General features: G+C 46.5%; 1 protein-coding gene across 2 annotated transcripts in view; it reads left to right on the top strand.

Annotated features, from left to right (window-relative positions):
- The window catches only part of RBM6 (RNA binding motif protein 6), a 54,218-nt gene that overhangs the window by 27,496 nt on the left and 9,021 nt on the right, over window positions 1–17,701 (top strand). The window contains exons 7-14 of one of the 2 annotated variants that reach the window (XM_090147973.1): window positions 11,542–11,616; window positions 12,769–12,829; window positions 13,901–13,969; window positions 15,023–15,271; window positions 15,762–15,922; window positions 16,320–16,417; window positions 16,816–16,858; window positions 17,418–17,478. In XM_090147973.1, the coding sequence (XP_090004099.1) occupies window positions 11,542–11,616; window positions 12,769–12,829; window positions 13,901–13,969; window positions 15,023–15,271; window positions 15,762–15,922; window positions 16,320–16,417; window positions 16,816–16,858; window positions 17,418–17,478 (817 nt within the window). Of the gene's footprint in view, window positions 1–11,541; window positions 11,617–12,768; window positions 12,830–13,900; window positions 13,970–15,019; window positions 15,272–15,761; window positions 15,923–16,319; window positions 16,418–16,815; window positions 16,859–17,417; window positions 17,479–17,701 lie in introns of both variants that reach the window. The other variant, XM_031611728.2, reaches the window with a different exon arrangement.

Below are 17,701 nucleotides of genomic sequence, written 5' to 3'. Positions count from 1 at the left end.
GTGACCTTTGTTTAGGCCCAGCATGGCTGTTGGAAATACAGTGATATATGAAAGCTTTTGTTTGTGAGTGTGAAATGCAGCATGTACCATGGATAAGTCTGCTCTCTGCTTCTTCCATAGGACTGTTGTTGTGTTCTAGGGCGCTTACTGCCAGAGTGACACCTCAGAAGCCTTATCTCTGTTACTGTCAACATGCAAAGCATGGTCCTGTGTGGCATCTTGCATGATCCATTTGCTTATAGGTAAGATTTTGCCTTGAGACAGGAAAATTTCAGGTAGTCCTTGAATGCATATGCAGGATACAGATGCTGCTCTATCTGTGAAGATAATCTGGCTCTGTCTTCTCCACATATTAGCAGATAATCTTGTAACAGCAAGGAGATCCTAATCACAGATTCTACGTTTAGGTGTAGATTCATCTTAAAACAACAAGCAGTGCTCTGCTGGCCTGCTCTTACTCCCAAGTTATGTTTTGTATGGTGGTTACATTCATGATTGTTTGATATTCTGTGAAGATCTGCAGAAATTCCAAATATATTCTTTTGTAAGCACATGTTTATCACTGTAGCATCGTGATGTTTCAAAGGGTTGTGGTAAATCAGCTGTAGTGCAGCTAGTGCCTTGCTTCAATTGATAGCCTGTTTGTGTGGTCAGATGGTGATTTGGGATGAAGATGTGAAATCCTTTGATCAAGCTCCTGTTTGAAAGTTAGCGGGATTTATGCCACTAATGTGCTTTGATGCTTTTGAAGTCATCCTTTAAGTAAGCTGCTGACTAACAAAACTGCAGATGCACTCTCAGAAATTCCCTCTGTACTCTTGAAAGTGGATGATATGACTGAAATTACTTAAAGGAAACAGAAGCAGTGTCTGTATGGGTTCAGCTTACATGAATAAAGGCACCTAAGTGAGCATACTATAACTTCCATTTCCATAGCAAGATCAATTGCTATCACAGCATTAGCATAGTGGTTTGCACAGGACTTGTCACAGTGAAAGAGATGGCAGTCCTCAGCCCACTCCCAGCAATGTCAAGGGAGTGCTTTACCAGCTTTTGCACCAGATTCCAGTGCTAAAACTCCATCTGGCCTATTCTGAGAAGTGGGAGCACACCAAAATGTTGTTACAGTTTTCACTTGATGAGTCATATTTGTTAGCTTCGGCACCAGAACTGTTTGTTCGTGCTCTGTGCTGTCTGCTGGTGGTTGCTTTTCCATTCCTTGCTGCGCGAGCTGTTCTCATAATGCTGGAACTGGATGGTAAAAGCTCGAGTCTTGAGGCTGAGAAAAAAGTCAAACTGTGTACTCCCTGGCATCAGGGAAGGCAGAAGCACAATTTCTTTTTGCTTAAGAGAACGACAGGCTGCAGAAATTCTGCTTTTTGGAATAACTGTGGTTATGATCAGCAGCCTGAGCAGAATGTAGATCAGATGCGGATTTTGGTCTGTTTTCTTTCGAGTTCAGTTTATGTTGGAGGTCTGGGTACCTTGATGGGGTATGTCCAAAAAGGGTACCTTGACTTTTGCTACGTTCTGGTGAGATTATGAGGATCATGCATGGAAGAGGTTAAATTCAAGTGTTCCAAGTTAAGCAATGCAAGATCACAGCTATGGCTGTGATGACAGCAACTTTTATTTGTGAATTTCTGTTTCCATTTGACTATTACTGGGATGTTAATGTTCTTGACTAGAAATGGATTGTGATTACAGTGGGAAATGAGGATTGACATGCCCTGTGAGCAGACTGTTGTGTGTGTTATGCATCAATCACTGGCAGCAAGGAAACAGGTATTTAACACAGAAGGAATCAGTATTATCCACCCCACTCCCTCAAACCACAGGGCAGCTTCAGGGCTCTTATTAAAGATTTAATACCTACAAAAAGCACTGTATGCTGCAGAAAGGAATCTGGAGCACTGCTGTCACTCTGCTTGTCTCGTCCTCTGTGCTTCAGAGGAAAGGCACAAACTTCCCATGCTCTTCTCACTGGAGAGAGGGAAAATTCCTTCTGACATCACATCTAGTGACCTGTTGCACTCAGCATGTGTGAACAGGACAGCACCTGAGAGGTACTCAGCACTCCTATGTGACCAGCTTACTGTACTTTGGCTCATATTACCCTCATAGCAGGGCAGTGAGGAAAAAATCCTGAAGCTTGTTAGTACAAGAAGACACAGGAGGGAGGTGGAAGATTCTTCCTGCCTTCCACAGCGACAAAAATATGGAGGTTTGATGGGCTGCAGTGAAATGTCTGATGTGGAGTTCTGCCTTGAGGTTTGTTCTGCTGCACTGTTGCACAGTGTGTGTGCATTGACAACTACCAGATGCTACATCCAAGTGTCCTCCTGCGTCTCTGCTGCTCCATCCCACCCAAACACTCGCTTAGTCACGTCTTCCACAGGATGAGCAAGCAGCCTCCTGAAGCCACATTCCCCAAAAGGAAAGTGGTCTCAAATTAAGTGTGTCATATGATAAGTACATTTTTAATGAGGGTCAGGGCTATAAAGCTGAAAACATGAGATTCAAGTATTTAAATTTCTGAGACTGTCTTCTTTCAAGCAGGAAGAGGAAAGTGATTCTCTCCTATTCTCGTAGACAGCAGGGGAAATGTTGAATTTTGTGATGTACAGTCCACGTCTCGAAAGAAAATTAGCAATGTTTAGATGAGTTTCTTGTACCAGATTAGAGCCGGGATGGCAGTAAGAACTTAAGCAAACATTTGCTGTATTTTCCATCAAGAATCTCAGGAGGAGAGTTACCAGAAAAAGTAATTTTATGTCTTCAGAATCCTAAGATGTGCTTTCTTACACATCAAATCAGGTTGAGAGTTCTCACTAGGTAGCTGTCTTGCTGTCTTAATTGTATGAGTAAGGTATTTTCATGTTTATAGCCATAAGTTTTTGAAGGTCTGTTTGACTCTTCCCAACTTGTTATATCACAGGAGAGGAGAGCTTGGGTGTTGGGTTTTCTCCTGCCCTGACAGTGTGCGGTTCATATGGGATTGATATTCATCCTGTCCCGCTGCCTGCTTCTCTGCCCATGACTTGTCTAGTCTTCTTCCTTCCCGTCTTCTCATGTCTGTTGGGCCAGTCATTAACTGTAAGTAGCAAATTCCAAAATATTGAATAAACAGCTCTTAGTGATAAGCATATTGATTGATAAATTGATTCTTGAGAGGAGCTGAAGGCTGGAGTCCTCTCCCGTAGAGCTATGGTCCTCAGAGCCTGGATCTCCTCGTTGAAGTTGTCACCCTCTGCCTCCTGCACCCTGAGAAGGTACTAAGCCCTTCCTTCAGCACTTATGGGAACGTGCCAGGAAGTAGGGCTGTGGGTGTACTCCTGGTGTTGCCTGGCTGAACCTCTTACAGCTTGGAACATCTGTGAAGGAGGAGCTGCTGGACCTTAGTGCAGCTGTGCCATTCACGGATGTATGTTGCATCTATGCCAAACTGGCAGGAGAAACTCATTTCCTCCCAAAGAGCCCACATGGCTCAATTCTCACTCTGGGCCTTGCTTCTTTTGTGAATACTGATCCAAGATGTTAAAGCAGCAGTTTTCCAAATCAACTCCTAAAAGCATTGCTAAGAGACTGTACTTGTTCACATGTAGAAATCTGTCCAGCAGCAAGCCTGAAGATGTGCCTGGTGGCTCTGTCCAGATGTGACAGCTAAGGGCCTGGGTTTAGCTTTTGGAAAGCCACCTCAGGGTCACAGTGATGTGGTGGGAAGCAGCATTTGGAAAGCATGGGTAAGTGTTGTGCTGCTCCTGGCAGCTCACCTGGTTCTTTCTCTGGTCTTTTTGGAGCCAGCACCAGGTATACACTTTTGCCTTTAAATGAGAGTTTGTGAATGTTGAGAAATGAGATCTCCAGGGACAAAACTTTCTTTTAATCCACGTAGCTGCTCCCTCTTCCCTAGATTGTGTGTCTCTTCCTTGTAGCAGCGCAGATGTTCTCCAAGGAGCTTGCCTGAGCACTGGCTGCAAAGTAAGCATTGCCAGCAATGCCTCCACTTAATTCAGTGGATGCTTAATTAATTCACAAGTGAGCTTTGAGGTATGGAGGGGCCTTTCAGCTGCTCTTACACAGTCAATATGTTCTTTTACAAATGTTTGTTACTGTGCAGAACATCCTGAGCTCCATTCACCATGTGGGTCAAGCTGTGTTGGATTCAGAGTGTATTCTCATGGCTATGTGCTCCAGTCTGCCTGCGGGATCTTTAAATACATAACAAAATGCTCTGAATTGTCTAGGAGTACATTTACTCTTTTCAGGCAGAGCATTCCAGGCTGACTTTTTCCCAGCATGATTCTGCATTGGATTTGATTGGCAGTGTTTTGATGCTGTGCGTCCAATATGTAAGTAAGGAGCTGGGCATTTCCTCATTGTTCTCCCAGTTTCCTAATGACTGTTGCTAATTGTAAGGTGCCCCTGTGGGAAATGTGCTGGAAGGTCCTGGGGTGATTAGTGCATACAATTGCATTGTGCTAATGCGTTTAATGTTTGTATTGTTTAACAGCATTAAGAGGTGAGATGACCTTTGAGAAAGAAGCTGGCTGTTCAACAAAGTACTGAGGAATGTGCCCAGGCACCAGGGCAGCATTTTGGAGAGAGGGAGAAAATCTCTGTCTTGTGAGCTAAGGGAGTGTTTGAAGCAGCTGTTGGCCAAACATGGTTCAGGCAGCAGACCATAGTGAATGAGAAAAGCAGTATAGATGAGGCAGAGCCATGTGCACACCTCCCTAGAGCCATCTATGAATAATTGCACTCAATACATTATATGTTTAAATACTCTTTAAATGTTGATAGCTTATGTATGCTTTTTAAATGTAGGATACAACCAGATTCATGCTCTTCTGGGCGCTGGAAGAAATGTTTGATATCTGTGACCTTCTCAGCTTACCCCATGTTATAAACCCTTAACCATCCATGCTTCTTTTAGCTGTGAGATGGGAGCCCCACCAGTAACAGCAGTATGTGGAATTTGGCCAGATAACTTTAAGGCGTTATCTCCAGATTCCCCCTGGCCATCACTGTCCTCTTCTGACTATATAGAAAAAACTTTCTTTTTAAAATGTTCCCATTTGTTCAGCGACCCTATAATGTTGTTCTGCAAAGGTGCCCTCTTCAGAGAACTTGTTTGGGGGGAGGGAAGCTGGAGATTAGAATTAGCTGGCAAAGGAGAAGTTAGGGCTTTCAGTGGAAGGCAAAAGATCCACTCTACTTCATCAGATCGAAGATAACCTTTCAGATGTGTTGAAACTTCATCAAGGGACAAGATGCAGAAGCTATTCATATTGCCTACCATCCAAATCTGGATCCAGAACATGTAGAGTCCTAGGCATATTGCTTGTTTTCTCAAGTTGCAACACAAAGCTGTCATCCTTCCTGAAGCCCTAATTTGCAGCCTGCCTGTGCTGTTTTGGTGACATTCTTGGAGCAGGACTGAGTGTGCTAACAAGTGGAGCAAATGCTGTATTTAAAAGATAAGCACTTGGAGAGTACCAACATGGAAGGGAAATGGAGTTCAAAAATCCAGGCACTGAAGTGTAGAGAGCTGGCACAGTTTGAGAGGCAGTTTCTGTGTGTATTTGCAGAAGGGATGTCAGTGGGGGGGGACGAGCTGTAGAAAGATATTGAGACTTATTTAAAGAGAGTACAGTTGTTATCCAGAATTAGAAATCATAGGAAGAAAACCAGAGGTGTCTCAGCAGGATGGGTGAGGTGTCTGGAAATATGAATACAGACTGGCAAATTCTGCTATAGGACACGTTGCCTGGATAACCAGGCAGGAAGGATGGACTGGGGAGGGCTGTATGGGAGCATCTGTATGTCCTAATGGATGGTCCCAGTGCAGGTGGGCAATGGATTTTGTGTGAAAGGAGTTTGGGAAGGAGGCACAGAGGGCTGTCTGGGATAAGATGAGCCTTATATAGCATCTTAATCTGTTATATTTAGCTGCTGAATCTTTAGAACTCTGTAGGTTATCCTCCTAATGCCTCTGTCCTGGGTTAGTGCCAGCTTCATTTACCATGCCCATCACTGATGTGTCTGAAGTTGTGTTCTGTTAACTCCGGATTGCTGAGGACACCTTTGGGCTGTCTGTCTCAGGCCTCCTCTGACAGTGAAGGCAGTGAGCTCTGAGCAGCTTGCTGACTGTTGTCAGATTGCTGCTGAAACTAATGCTCCAAAGTCATTCCGCATGCTCTTCAACTCCCCAGCACCTCTGATAACCAGGAGCCAAATTTATCTTCTTCCCAGGTCACAGTGTTTCCGCAGGATTTATGTCAGTGTTGGTCTTAGCAGAGATGTGCAGTAATACATAGGAAGGTTGGCTGGATCCGCTCAGCCACATAACCATGCCCCAAGTCAGCCCATCCCTTTCCCCATGCATCTGGAAGCACCAGCCCATAGCTATCAGCTGCTCTGCAGCAGCACACTGGTAGATGAGGCCAATGAGAAGATGCCTGTGTTGCAGGTGCTCAGGGAGCTCCAGAATGGGTTGAGAGCCTTTGTTGAATGTACCTCTCCACTGGAAATTTTCTTGGCATTACTGTTGCTGTAGGGAATGCCAGATCGCTGCAGTACCCAGAGCAGGCTGGATTGCTGGCTTCCTCATCTCTCCATGTCATGCTAAGTTTTCTAAATGCTTAATTACAGATGGATTGTGCTTTGTGGGTTCACAGCTTTTCTCATCTGCTTTTTGTCAAAAGTGAGCAGATGCACTGCCTGTTGCTCTGGAGATCGAGTCCCTTGTACAGCAGCTGCCAAGGAACTCAGAGATAAAAACTTCAGCATATGGGAAAACTGGGATGAGAAGCCAGCTTCTGTGGTTGAGATGGTCTTGTTTTGAAATCTATCCAGCTGGTCTCTTACCCTCCCAGGCGCTTTGCTGCTCCATCCCCAGAAGGTGCTGCCTTGTGAGTTCCACGAGGGTCAGAGGGACTGGAGGTGTTTGACCCTCTTTGTTGCACGTGAAGATGAATACCTTGAAGTAGAGAGCATCGTGCTCTTCCTGCCAGCCCACATCCATCCTCTCTGCAGAGGCATGAGCCGTGCCAGGAGCACAGGATGAGATTGTCATGTAGATTGTGGTGTGATTGGAGCGGTTTATAATCCAAACTCAAAGTCTGATTTGCAGTTGCACACAGCTGACTCTGCTGCCAGCCCCTTGTGTCTGCATGCTGTGCTGCCTGGTGAGCCCTTGCTGTGCCAGCAGTGCTGCTGGGGCTGTGGGCTCTCTCTGCATCCTTCTCCTCTGCATCCTTGGCTATGACTGGAGACTCCCCAAGGCAATAAAGTCTAGTCATTAATCAGTTAAAGTCATGTTTAAATGATTATTGTGTAGTGATTTTTGGATAACCATCCTAATTATAGTAAATGTGCATAAGAGTGCTGAATTAACATCACATAAGTGAGGTTAATCTTGATGTTTTAATTTGACTGCTTTGCTGTGCTTTGTGTAAGCATTCTTTTGTTGTAATCATATGCAATCTTACATCTGTTTGCAAATGACATTTTCATTTTGCTTTAAACATGTGGAACCATGTCAATGTTACGACTTGGACACCAGAAGCTTTAAGTTCATGGTATGGATATTTTCCATTTAATCAAAGAGGATGAACAGTATAAGGGAGTGATCAGGTGCAGCAGTGCTCAGTGTTGTGCGTGAACCAGCTGCTGGATAAGACCTGTGTGTGGTGTGCTTGGGGTGCAGGCATCTCTGATAGATATGAGACAGTGCATTCTGTGCTCCCGTGAGCTGCATTCCATCCAGCCAGGGAGAAGATTTTGCCTTGCTAATCCTTATGGATCTGGAGACTCACAGGTGAGTCTTGGCTCTGATCCCAGGTGCCCTTTCTTGTGATAAGGGATGGTAACACGTAGGTACTGTCCCCTGGGAGAGCCTGGGCACACTCTGCCATCCTACACAGCAGCACTGCATGCTGCAGCCATGTCTCCATGCTGTTTGGCAGCTCTTGGCAGCTGCTGAAGAGCGACCTGGGGGGTGTGATGCTTGGAGAGCTGTCAGCTCCTTGGTAAGAGGCTCTGAAGTGAGATTTTGTTGATATTTTTAATGTTTGGCCAAATTAATGGAATTGTAGAATCATAGATTCATAAATTCAGCAGAAGACTGGACTGACTTGAGGAACTGTGCTGTGCTCCAGAAGTGTTTCAAACTTTCTAGATCACTCTTAGAGGCTCTGCATTTTCTTCAAAACAGTTAGCTAGATGTTCAACATTGATATCTTGTTTTCTTCTGGAATCCCAGTACAGCGACACTTTTCCAGCAATTTCTCCCATCCTCAACTCTCAGACGTCATCATTAGAAGTCTGACAACACATGTGAACATAACAGGAGCTGACCAAGAGTGCTGGCTGGGAGCCGAGCAGCCGTTCCTGCCCTTCTGACCTGACCTGCTCTTTGCTCCTGGCCCTGCTTGGCTTGGCAGCACACAGCCTCTCCTGCCTGTGTGAGCCAGCTGTGCTCTGCACAGAGCAGGATGGAATATGACTAAGGCAACGTTATTGCAAGGAGATTTAACTAGAGGTGATTTACAGCAGCCTCGTGAGCAGGCTTTCCATGTGCTAGCAGCGCAGTCTGGTTTTGGCCTGACAGTCAGGGTTATCTTTACCATTTAGATCACATCAGTATCTTTTAAATTCTCCTGGTTTAATTGCCTTCAGTGATGAGGAGCATGAATGCTGCTCTGGTAATATCGGGGTTTTGTTGCTGAATTCTTGTGGCCAGCTGACATGTGGTCTCCAAAGTCATTTTGGAAGGATCCCATCATCTAAATATGATGGCTAAGGGATTTTCCCTTTTCTTGCCCTCTCTTTAAGTAACCTGCTCTTGTGGGTTTGGGAATTTCATGGATTAATGTCCCCACACACTGAAGGGCTCTGGGACATTGCTGCTTGCTGTGTGCACTTCTTGCAAACAGGCTGTGTGGTTCCACGGCATCTCTCCCTGGAGCACTGTGGTGACATTGCTCAGGTGTTTGGAGCCTGCTGCCGTGGTGTTTTCATGCTACATCATCAGCTGTTATCCCTGGTGGTGCAGATTTTTGGATAGCTTTAGCTGCAACAGTTTACATTCTGTTGTATCACTTGTAATCCAGTACTGCATCTCCAACAGACCCGTAAGCAGAAATATATATATAATTGCATTTGAAAGGTATCTGACAGCAGCCTGAAATGTGGATCCCAGCATTAAGGTCCTGCTGCTCTGTTTTGAATGTAGAAATGAGGAAACAAAAGCAAAAGCTGCTGGTGCCCTCACAAACCTCAGCATTTCACTTCCACAGTAGCACAGGGTCACTCTACCTTTAAAACATCCCTCTGGTGGGTCAGCGCTGTGTTACAGTTGGGTTTGAGGGGGAGGTTCTGCACTGGGAGGACCAAAGAGACATTTCTGTAGCATAATGATTTAGAAGGAAAAGGCCAGGCTGCTTGCAAGTGTTGGGAATACACAAGGAGAACTACCAGGCTTAATGAGTCGAGGAGAGGAGTCCCTGATAAAGCATGTGGATGGAAGAGATGGTTACTTCCCGGTGATGTGATGTAACATAGCCTTGCTTGGCCTTTCTTTTTTCCCTCTTGCATTCTTCTCTGTAATACTCTGAGAATCTTCATGGTTTCACAAAGATCTGCTACTGAAAACTGTTTCTATCCAAAATATCTTGCAGAGAAAAGTAAGAAAATGTCACTAAAATACAATAAGTAGTGGCAGGGATTAGAAGAAATAAAGATTTGGGAAATATTTGGGATGGGGTCTATGAACAAAATGGGGGACTGAAGAATTTAAAGTGACTGAGCTGCCGAATCCTCTGTGTCCTGAACAAAGCATCCATTTCTGTGTGTTAAATGATGACTGCAGCCTCGAAAATGGTTCCATCAGAAGCCAGTAAGAGCAAGCTCGACAAAGTGAGCAGGCAGTCAGCAGGGTGTCAAGGAAATTAGTGACTAATTACGCAAGTGACACTTTTCTGCAGCCTCCAAGAAATGAATTTGCAGCAGAGAACAGCACCACATGCACTTAAAAACTGTCTTCCATAAAAAGAAAAATAATCTGAAGGCTTTCTGGCAACTTTTTTTTCTCAGTAGCTGGTGGAAGGGTGAAGCTGTGTGTATTGCCTTGCCAGGGGAAGCACTCTGCCCCTGGGCCGAGCTCATGGCAGGGCTGTTCCAGAGGCCCTGACTCAGGGCTCAGTTGAGGCTGTGCTGGTGAGGATGTGCACCCTGCCTTCTCTCTCCACCCCAAGGCTGGTGCTTCTGGCCTGCTCTCCCAGCAAGGCTCTTAGCCTGTGTGTGATGTGATGGGTGCCTGCCTGGGATGGGAACCTCCACGTCAAAGTGGCCGGCAGGCCCATGGGCAGAGCCTTGATTTCAGTTTGTCTTCCTCACTCATGTTTGCTTGCATGCCTTTCATGAAGGTACAGGTGTTCTGCTAGGCTGTGAGCAGTCCCTGTGCTCTGCATGCACACATTGGCCTCAGCGAGGTCTGGGAACAGCACGGCTTTCTGAAGGCAGGGCGAAGCCAGGCTGGAGAGAAGAGCTTGAAAAGCTGGGTGGCAGAGAGGAAACCCCTGAGATGTTCAGTGCCTGTAGGCCTGGTAGGAAAGAACAGCCCTGATGTGTAAAAGCAGGCTGCCAAAAAGGGGAGGTGGTGGCACGCTGCCTGAGTAGTGCCTTTCATTTCCAGCTTTCTTTTCTGCACTCTTTTTGGAGGAGCAAAGGATTGCTGTTGTGCTGTCAACCAAGTGATTTCCTCCCATGAACTCTTCCCACCTGCCTTACTTATTCCCTAGCATCTCTGTCACGTTTGTCACAGCACTGTATGCATGGGTGTATTGTGACTTCTGAACAAGAACCCTGGGACCTGGTTTGCTCGCATTTATAGTTGCTGTGTGTTCTCTCAGCATGACAAAGCTGCGGGGTCAGAGCACCCAGCAAGCTTCCAGCTCACTTGGGACTCCCAAAATGGCATGGGGCCATGTGCAGCTCCCCGGCACTGTCTGCACTGGCCTGAAGGGTGGCTGCTCTCCAGGGCTTGGCTCTGTGTCACCTGATGGCCACTGCATCCCGTGTGATGGTGACACTCAGCCTGCATCCCATGTGCCTGAGCATAGGCTGTGTCTGTGTCAGATGAACCCTCTCTGCTCTCACCTCTGCTTATTCCCCCTCAGGGAGCTCCTCGAGGCCAGCCCAGTGTGGCTGGGGTGGAGGAAGCTGGCCAGCTGCCCCTTCCCAGCCTCATTTTCCCCCTTGTGCCCTGGTGACTGTTTCTGCTCTTCCTGGGAGGTATTTGTGCCTGGTTCCTCTGGTGTCAGGCTGCAGCTTTGTAGCCCCACGCTAGAGCAGGCCACAGGCAGTTTTCCTCCCACTTCCATGGCAGAGCTCCAGCTAACTGAACCAGAGGCTTCCTCCCCCTCTCAGCCTGTTTCACTCGTGAACCCTTTGGGAAGCAGAGCTTAAACCCCTCTCTTTGCCTCAGTAATCTCTGTGTGCTGGGTGCATCTGTCATATACCCCCTTGTCTCAACAGGGAACTCTTTCGATTGGTGGCGAAGAAGTGACCCTTGAGTACACCCTATGCCCAGAGTTTTGGCGCTGCAAACGTGTAAGTATGCAACCAGAGAGCTGTGTTGTGCTTCCCCTGCTGGTTTTTATGGCAGTGGCAGCTGAGAGAGCATTAAACTTCTGCTCAGTGACTGAAAATCCTTGAGAGTAATATGTATCCTGAAGTTCTGTTCTCTTCTAAACTTCTGTATTTTTCCCAGCCTTGACTCGATACTGCTTTGTTGCTTTCGTACAACACAGCACGGTTTTGTGTGCAGAGCAGCCTTGTCCCTCTGCAGTGGTTCTTTTTTAATATGTGGGGAGCATAGCATATTTCTGCTGGCTCAAAACAAGGCAGTGATTCCACCAGCTGGAATAGAGCAGATTTTCATTCTGGTTCATGAGTGTCTTCACTCTCAGGTAATCACAGCCTTCACTGATGGAATATTGCAGACCTCCCCTCTGTCTCCACTCAGGAACCCGTGACTGCATTTGAGTGCAGTAAATCCAGGAGGGAAGTGTGGAAATAGATACAAGTGCAGGCAGGGTTAGTTCAGGCCAGAACTGACCCATCTGTGGGGCAGCACAGCTGCTTGACTGCCAGCTGTGTTCCCCTGCCCTTCTCCTGCTTCTCCCAGCACAGGTGCTTCAGTGCTAGAGCAGAAGAGGGTTGCTGTCCCCAGTCCCACTGGCTGTAATCCACAAGCTTGCAGCAGGCTTTGGGTGGGATTATCATCCGGGCTCTACCAGCTTTACCTCTCTGTTGGCAGACACCTGTTTGCTGACTGTCCCTGTGTAGCAAATCACATGCAGAAGTGCCTTTTAACCTTGAGAAGGATTTTGTCTCTGCTTGAGTTGAGAAAAAAACGGTAACTTATTCTCCTTTCAAACAACAGGATGGCTAGCAGCATAGTGTCCAGCGTGGAGATTTTCAGCCCGGCATCACTGTAGAGGAACAGAGCCCTGTTTCAGGGGTTCCTCTGTGGTGTGAACAGAGCTGTGCAAAAATCATGCTCCCAAGGGAATCCCAGCTGGAACATTCCCTTTCCGTCCTGGCCAAAGCTCCCATGGCCATCACTCATCCTGACTTTCAGGCTCTCTCTGTAACTTTTCTATGGCTGTAACTTACTTTCTAAGAATCTGACCTTCTGAAGTAGGCTGTAACCACATCTGCAATACATGACTTCCTCATGCTATACATCTTCCATTGCAGTGCAAAGTGTGTAATGTGGGCTACAGATCTTCCTGCTCCTATTGCAAACTCCCGAGAGACGGTGAGTATATCTGGTCCCCCTGTGTCTGGTCAGTTAGAACTTTCATCTGCATCAGCAAGTAAGTTTGCCTTCTGGCTTCCCTGTAGCATCCTTCTTGTTGGAACTGGCTGAGCACTGTGTAGGAGGGTTATTAATTTTGCTTCATTTAGGCCCCTTCCCTGCCCACACTAAAGGTGCTGCATGCCATATGCTGCTGCTAGATTCTCTGTTCTTTTGAGGCTTGGTGTCTTACCACACAAGGCCCTTCCTTCCTATTGCTTTGGCATTGCCCTTCATCCAGAGTGACAGGCTGTGTGCCCTCCAGGTCTGTGAGCTTGTATTGCTGTCTGCAAGTGACATGAATTTTCCCCAGCCCACCTGCCTTAGGAGATGCAGCTGCATTGTTTTGCTGTTACTCTTTTGAGGTTCTCGGGGTTGGGGTGAATACAGGATGTGAACTGCTGAACTCACCTTGCTGGCAGTAAGGAGCATATGGAAGGGAGTTCAGCTCCTCCAGAATCTCCTCCTTTCCCACCAGCACCTTTGGGTGGGATGGCATGAGAGCCATATCACATTCCCTGGAGGAGCTGATCTCTTAGAGCTGAGCAGGTATTCCACACCCTCTGTAAGCTTTGCCTTGGCATCTTTGAGCATTAATGTTTCCTGTTTCTTATGCACTTTAGGTAGGAGGGCGTTAAAATAGCTGCTGATGTAGAGTTCCTTACTTGCTGAAGCACTGTCTCTGTGGATGTTGTGCTTTCATTGCACTGTGGCTCCTCTGTTGGTGTTAGGAAGGCAGAATTTACATAACTGGCCCCCTTGGTCACCACAGTTGTGTACTGTAATAAAAAACAAGGAGCAAAATAAATTGAGCCTTTAAGATGCTGTGATGACTGGTTGTGTTGCATGCTTCACACTGGCCTGTTGTGTTGATTGCGAGGTTAAAGTCATCTCCCCGTGACTGTCCATTAATTGTTAGTGAAATCAAGTAAGGTTCTACACATAAGCATTCATTACTGCAGCTTTGCATGGGTTCTGGCATGCTGTGCAGCTGCTGGTTTTGAAATGGATTTTAATATGCCTCTCTTACAGGGAACAGAGCAGGCTCAGAGTCCAGAGGTGGTCCTGAGGGAGAAGATGCATCATCTGAGCAAGAATTCAGTAAGAGCAGTGCTATCCCCATCTCTGGGATTGTGTTTATGTCTGTGTGATTTCGTTTCATTTGCAAGTTCTATGTGAGGTCCTGCTCATGAAGTGTAGCCAAACCTCTGCAAACTGGAGACAGATTCGTACAGAACTATCCAGCGTGAGCTGTGCTGGCAGCCAAGCAAGTCAGTGTGCAGCTTCCCCAGTGTTTATGTGCAACATGATTGTGTTCCGCCGTGCTTCCCACTGCCCAAACACAGTGAGAGCAGGGACGTGCTCTGGGGAATGTTAAAGAGTGAAGCTTCATTGTGCCAGGGCTTGTACTCTCACTCCTTGATTTGTGGGAACAGACTTCAGCAGCAGGTACAGAGCTGGTGACACCTGACCTTAGAACCCCATAGCTTAGGCTTCCCTTTCTGACAGCAGCAGAAACTCTGGCAGGGATCTCTTTTGAAGTGAATCTAGATGCTTCAGAGGCCTTCAAGCTCAGAAACTTGATAGGATTTACCCTCTGTGTATCACACAGCTGGGCTAGCAGCAGGGTGTCTCCACATCATGGTACATCATTTGTGGTAAGTAGGGACCTAATAAAAATTAGTGATTTTATTTATGACGTATGTCTGTGCACCCAGTTTTCCTCTAGCATAGACAGGATGACAGTCACTAGTTGATATTGCTCAGCTACAGAGTGTTCCTGAATAGACAGGCATGGTAAGGAGTATCATTGCTGTGTAGGTTTTCCCAGACATGAGTATACCGTATCCAAAACCATCCTTATTTACATGTGCTCATGCAAGAGCTGGTCCTAAAAAGAGTCCAGAATGCCTCATCTCTGACTGCAGAGGTCAGGCAGAGGAACCTGATGTGAAACAGGAGTGGAAGGATGAGCTGGGCGTCTGTCTTGCCCTTTTTATGCCTTGGGAGAGTAAAGATATGGGATGTGCAAAGGACAGAATATGGTAGCCTTTTCTGAGGTGAACATTTGTACTGAGCAGAAAACAGCACAAGAAGAAGTACGTGCTGAAGCACTGTATTTGGAACCAGACCATTTCTCTTCTCTAATAGCAGAGACAAAGCTTGAAAAACCTGAGCAAGAGTTACCAGTACAACCAGGATCTCCAAAGCAGCCTCTCCAGGCCTCAGATCCTGCTCCACAGCAGGAGTGCCAGCCTGAAGAACAGGAGCCAAGGAAAAAAGATGAAGGGAGAGAACGGCGTCCCTCACAGGAAAAGAGAAGGGACATGGACAGGCACCAGGAGCTGCCTTCTCAGAGGGAAGGAGAGGAAGCCACACCACAGGAAGGTGGAGGAAGCAGAAGTGAGTGGCAGAGAGCCCAATTTGGAATTCACCTGGACTGCTGTCTCAGCACTCCTATCTGCAGAAAGGGCAGCATTTCTCTAAGACTCTGGAGGCTATTGTGCAAATCTATGGCATCAAGTAATGGGGGGCTGTCCAGCTCCAAAAGTGCTGGCAAGTTGCTCTATGAAAAGGGCAAACTGTCTTCAGGATGGTACAACTAAATTAGCACAGCAGCAAAAATCTCTGTGGCTATAACTTAGCCTGTACTGAGCTCCTCCAAGGAGGAGACTGCATTTTGCTCCATTTTCTGAGGGGGAAAGGTGAGGAATTGAAGGGATAATTGTGAGCAGGCTGGGGGGAAAAAATGGGAAGGCTTGCAAACCCAACTGCAAGAAGTCCTGCTGTTGCTTTGGGAGAGTTTAATTCTACCTTTGCTGTTACAGTAAACCTAGATTTGAATTTTCTTTTTTTATTTTCTTCTCTGGCCGCCTCTCATTGTCCTTCTCAGCAATCATGCTGAAGCGTATCACTCGGTTCACCCCACCAGAAGTGATTGTGGGGCTGCTGGCTCCATATGTGCGTATCTCCACATCCAACGTGCGCATCATGAAGAACAAGGCTGGCCGGATGGGGCAGACCTATGGCTTCATTGAACTGGATTCACATGCTGTGAGTAGCTTCCTGTTTTCACATCTCTCCCTTGGCGTGTATGGCAGACAGAAGTAGGAAAAACACAGGAGTAAAAGAATATAGGAAATTGTTGTACTTGTGAAGCATCTGTCTTGGAGAGTGTTGATGGCTCTCCTGCTAGTCTGGCTAGTTACAGGGAACACCTGACACATCTGTTGATCTCAGGCCTTAGGAGCCAGAGACTGTTGTCTTAAGTTGTGATTCTTTCTCAGTGTCTCTTTCACACCCTCCTAAACTTGACCATAACTTGCTCAGGTATTTTGTTTGTAGGGATCTTAAATTCAATGATTTATGTGTGCAAAAGGCAAGAATCTTAGTTAAGAGGGAGCTCTGGGGAGGGTTCACATGGATGTGAAATTGTCCTTTGCTTTGACAGGAAGCACTGAGGTTGCTAAAGATACTGCAGAATCTGGATCCCCCTATCTGCATTGATGGACGGACATTGGAAGTGAATCTTGCTACAGGGAGGAGAAGGTATGGTCAGATGAGGCAGTAGGGTTGCCCTCTGTGTTGTGCTGTAAGGCTAGAGCTGTGCTGTCAAAGCAGATGCTTGAACGTTGGCATATGAATTAGTACAGATGTTCCTACAACTTATCAATAAAGCAAAAGTAGCAGAGTGGAAGAAGCTTCAGGGATTGAGCAGGATAGGAGTAACCATTGTGTTAAGTGGCTTTCTGTTGTCCAGCCATCATGTCCCATGGTGAAGGAGCCAGTGATCTGCAAAGCCTCTCTGTCTCCTGGGGTGGACACAGTCCAACCTGTGGCCAGTTAAAGTAGTCTTTCTGCCTTCATAGCTCCTGCTGATTGTTTTGAGTACACTGAGGTTAACTTGAAGCTAGATTGACGTTAACCTGCCATGTTTATCTCAATAGGAATGACTACGGGGAGCATGGAGACAACTCCTATTATAACCAGGTAGGTCTGAGCAGCTCCAACTAGGAGGGAAGGGAGGGAGCACCAGGAGTGACATGCCTGACTCTGTTAGGCTTTTTTCCTTTGTGCTGCTGAAACTTCAGCAATGTCTGAAGGTATGGTGATGATGCTTGGGTGTACTCTATACTGCTGCTCATCTGCCACACAGAATCCTAATGCATACAGAAGTGCAGGTCAGAGCATAGGTGCTGCTTGAAAGAGTTTAGGGCTGGCTCACTGTATGACACACTTTCATTGGATGACTTACTGCTGGCTCATCTCAGTTCCTGGGCAGAGTGTGACTGGGCTGCAGGGCCATGCTGAATGGGCCTGGTGCTTTCATGTGTGTTGCCATGAGTACTCAGTTTAAAGATTGAGGGGAGATGGAGGAGTCTTGTGCCTTGCACCACTGTCCATCATTCTGTAAATGAAAGGTCAGGTCTGCTTGTGTTCTATGTAGAGTGGCTAAATTAATGTTTTCCTGTTCTTTGGGCCTGTGGGAGGGAGAAGCAGTGTGATGTGTGAGAGTTTCTGATCTGTCTGTGTTGTTCACTTATTCCAGGGCAGGAGGGGCATGAGAGACAGGAGGGGTGGCGAATTGCAGAGACGCACCAGAGCACAGTGTAAGTTAAGCTCTGCCTCACTCCTACTATGGAGACTTTTCTTCCTTAAAAGGGTACTGACATGTAGGAACCAGCCAAAAAATATTTTAAAGGCCAAGAGTAGGTTTATTTGCTACGCCCACTTCTGAGTTCCTTTGCCAAATTCTAGTCACATTTTCCTATCTGATAATGGGTTTCTCTCTACTCTTATTGTGCAAAAGCTACATGCAAATAAATAAAACTT

The sequence above is a fragment of the Phasianus colchicus genome, chromosome 11, assembly GCF_987193195.1.
Source record: "Phasianus colchicus chromosome 11, bPhaCol1.hap1.1, whole genome shotgun sequence".
NCBI lineage: Eukaryota > Metazoa > Chordata > Aves > Galliformes > Phasianidae > Phasianus > Phasianus colchicus.
Note: the sequence above shows the minus strand (reverse complement) of the source record. Positions and strands in the feature narration are given on the sequence as shown.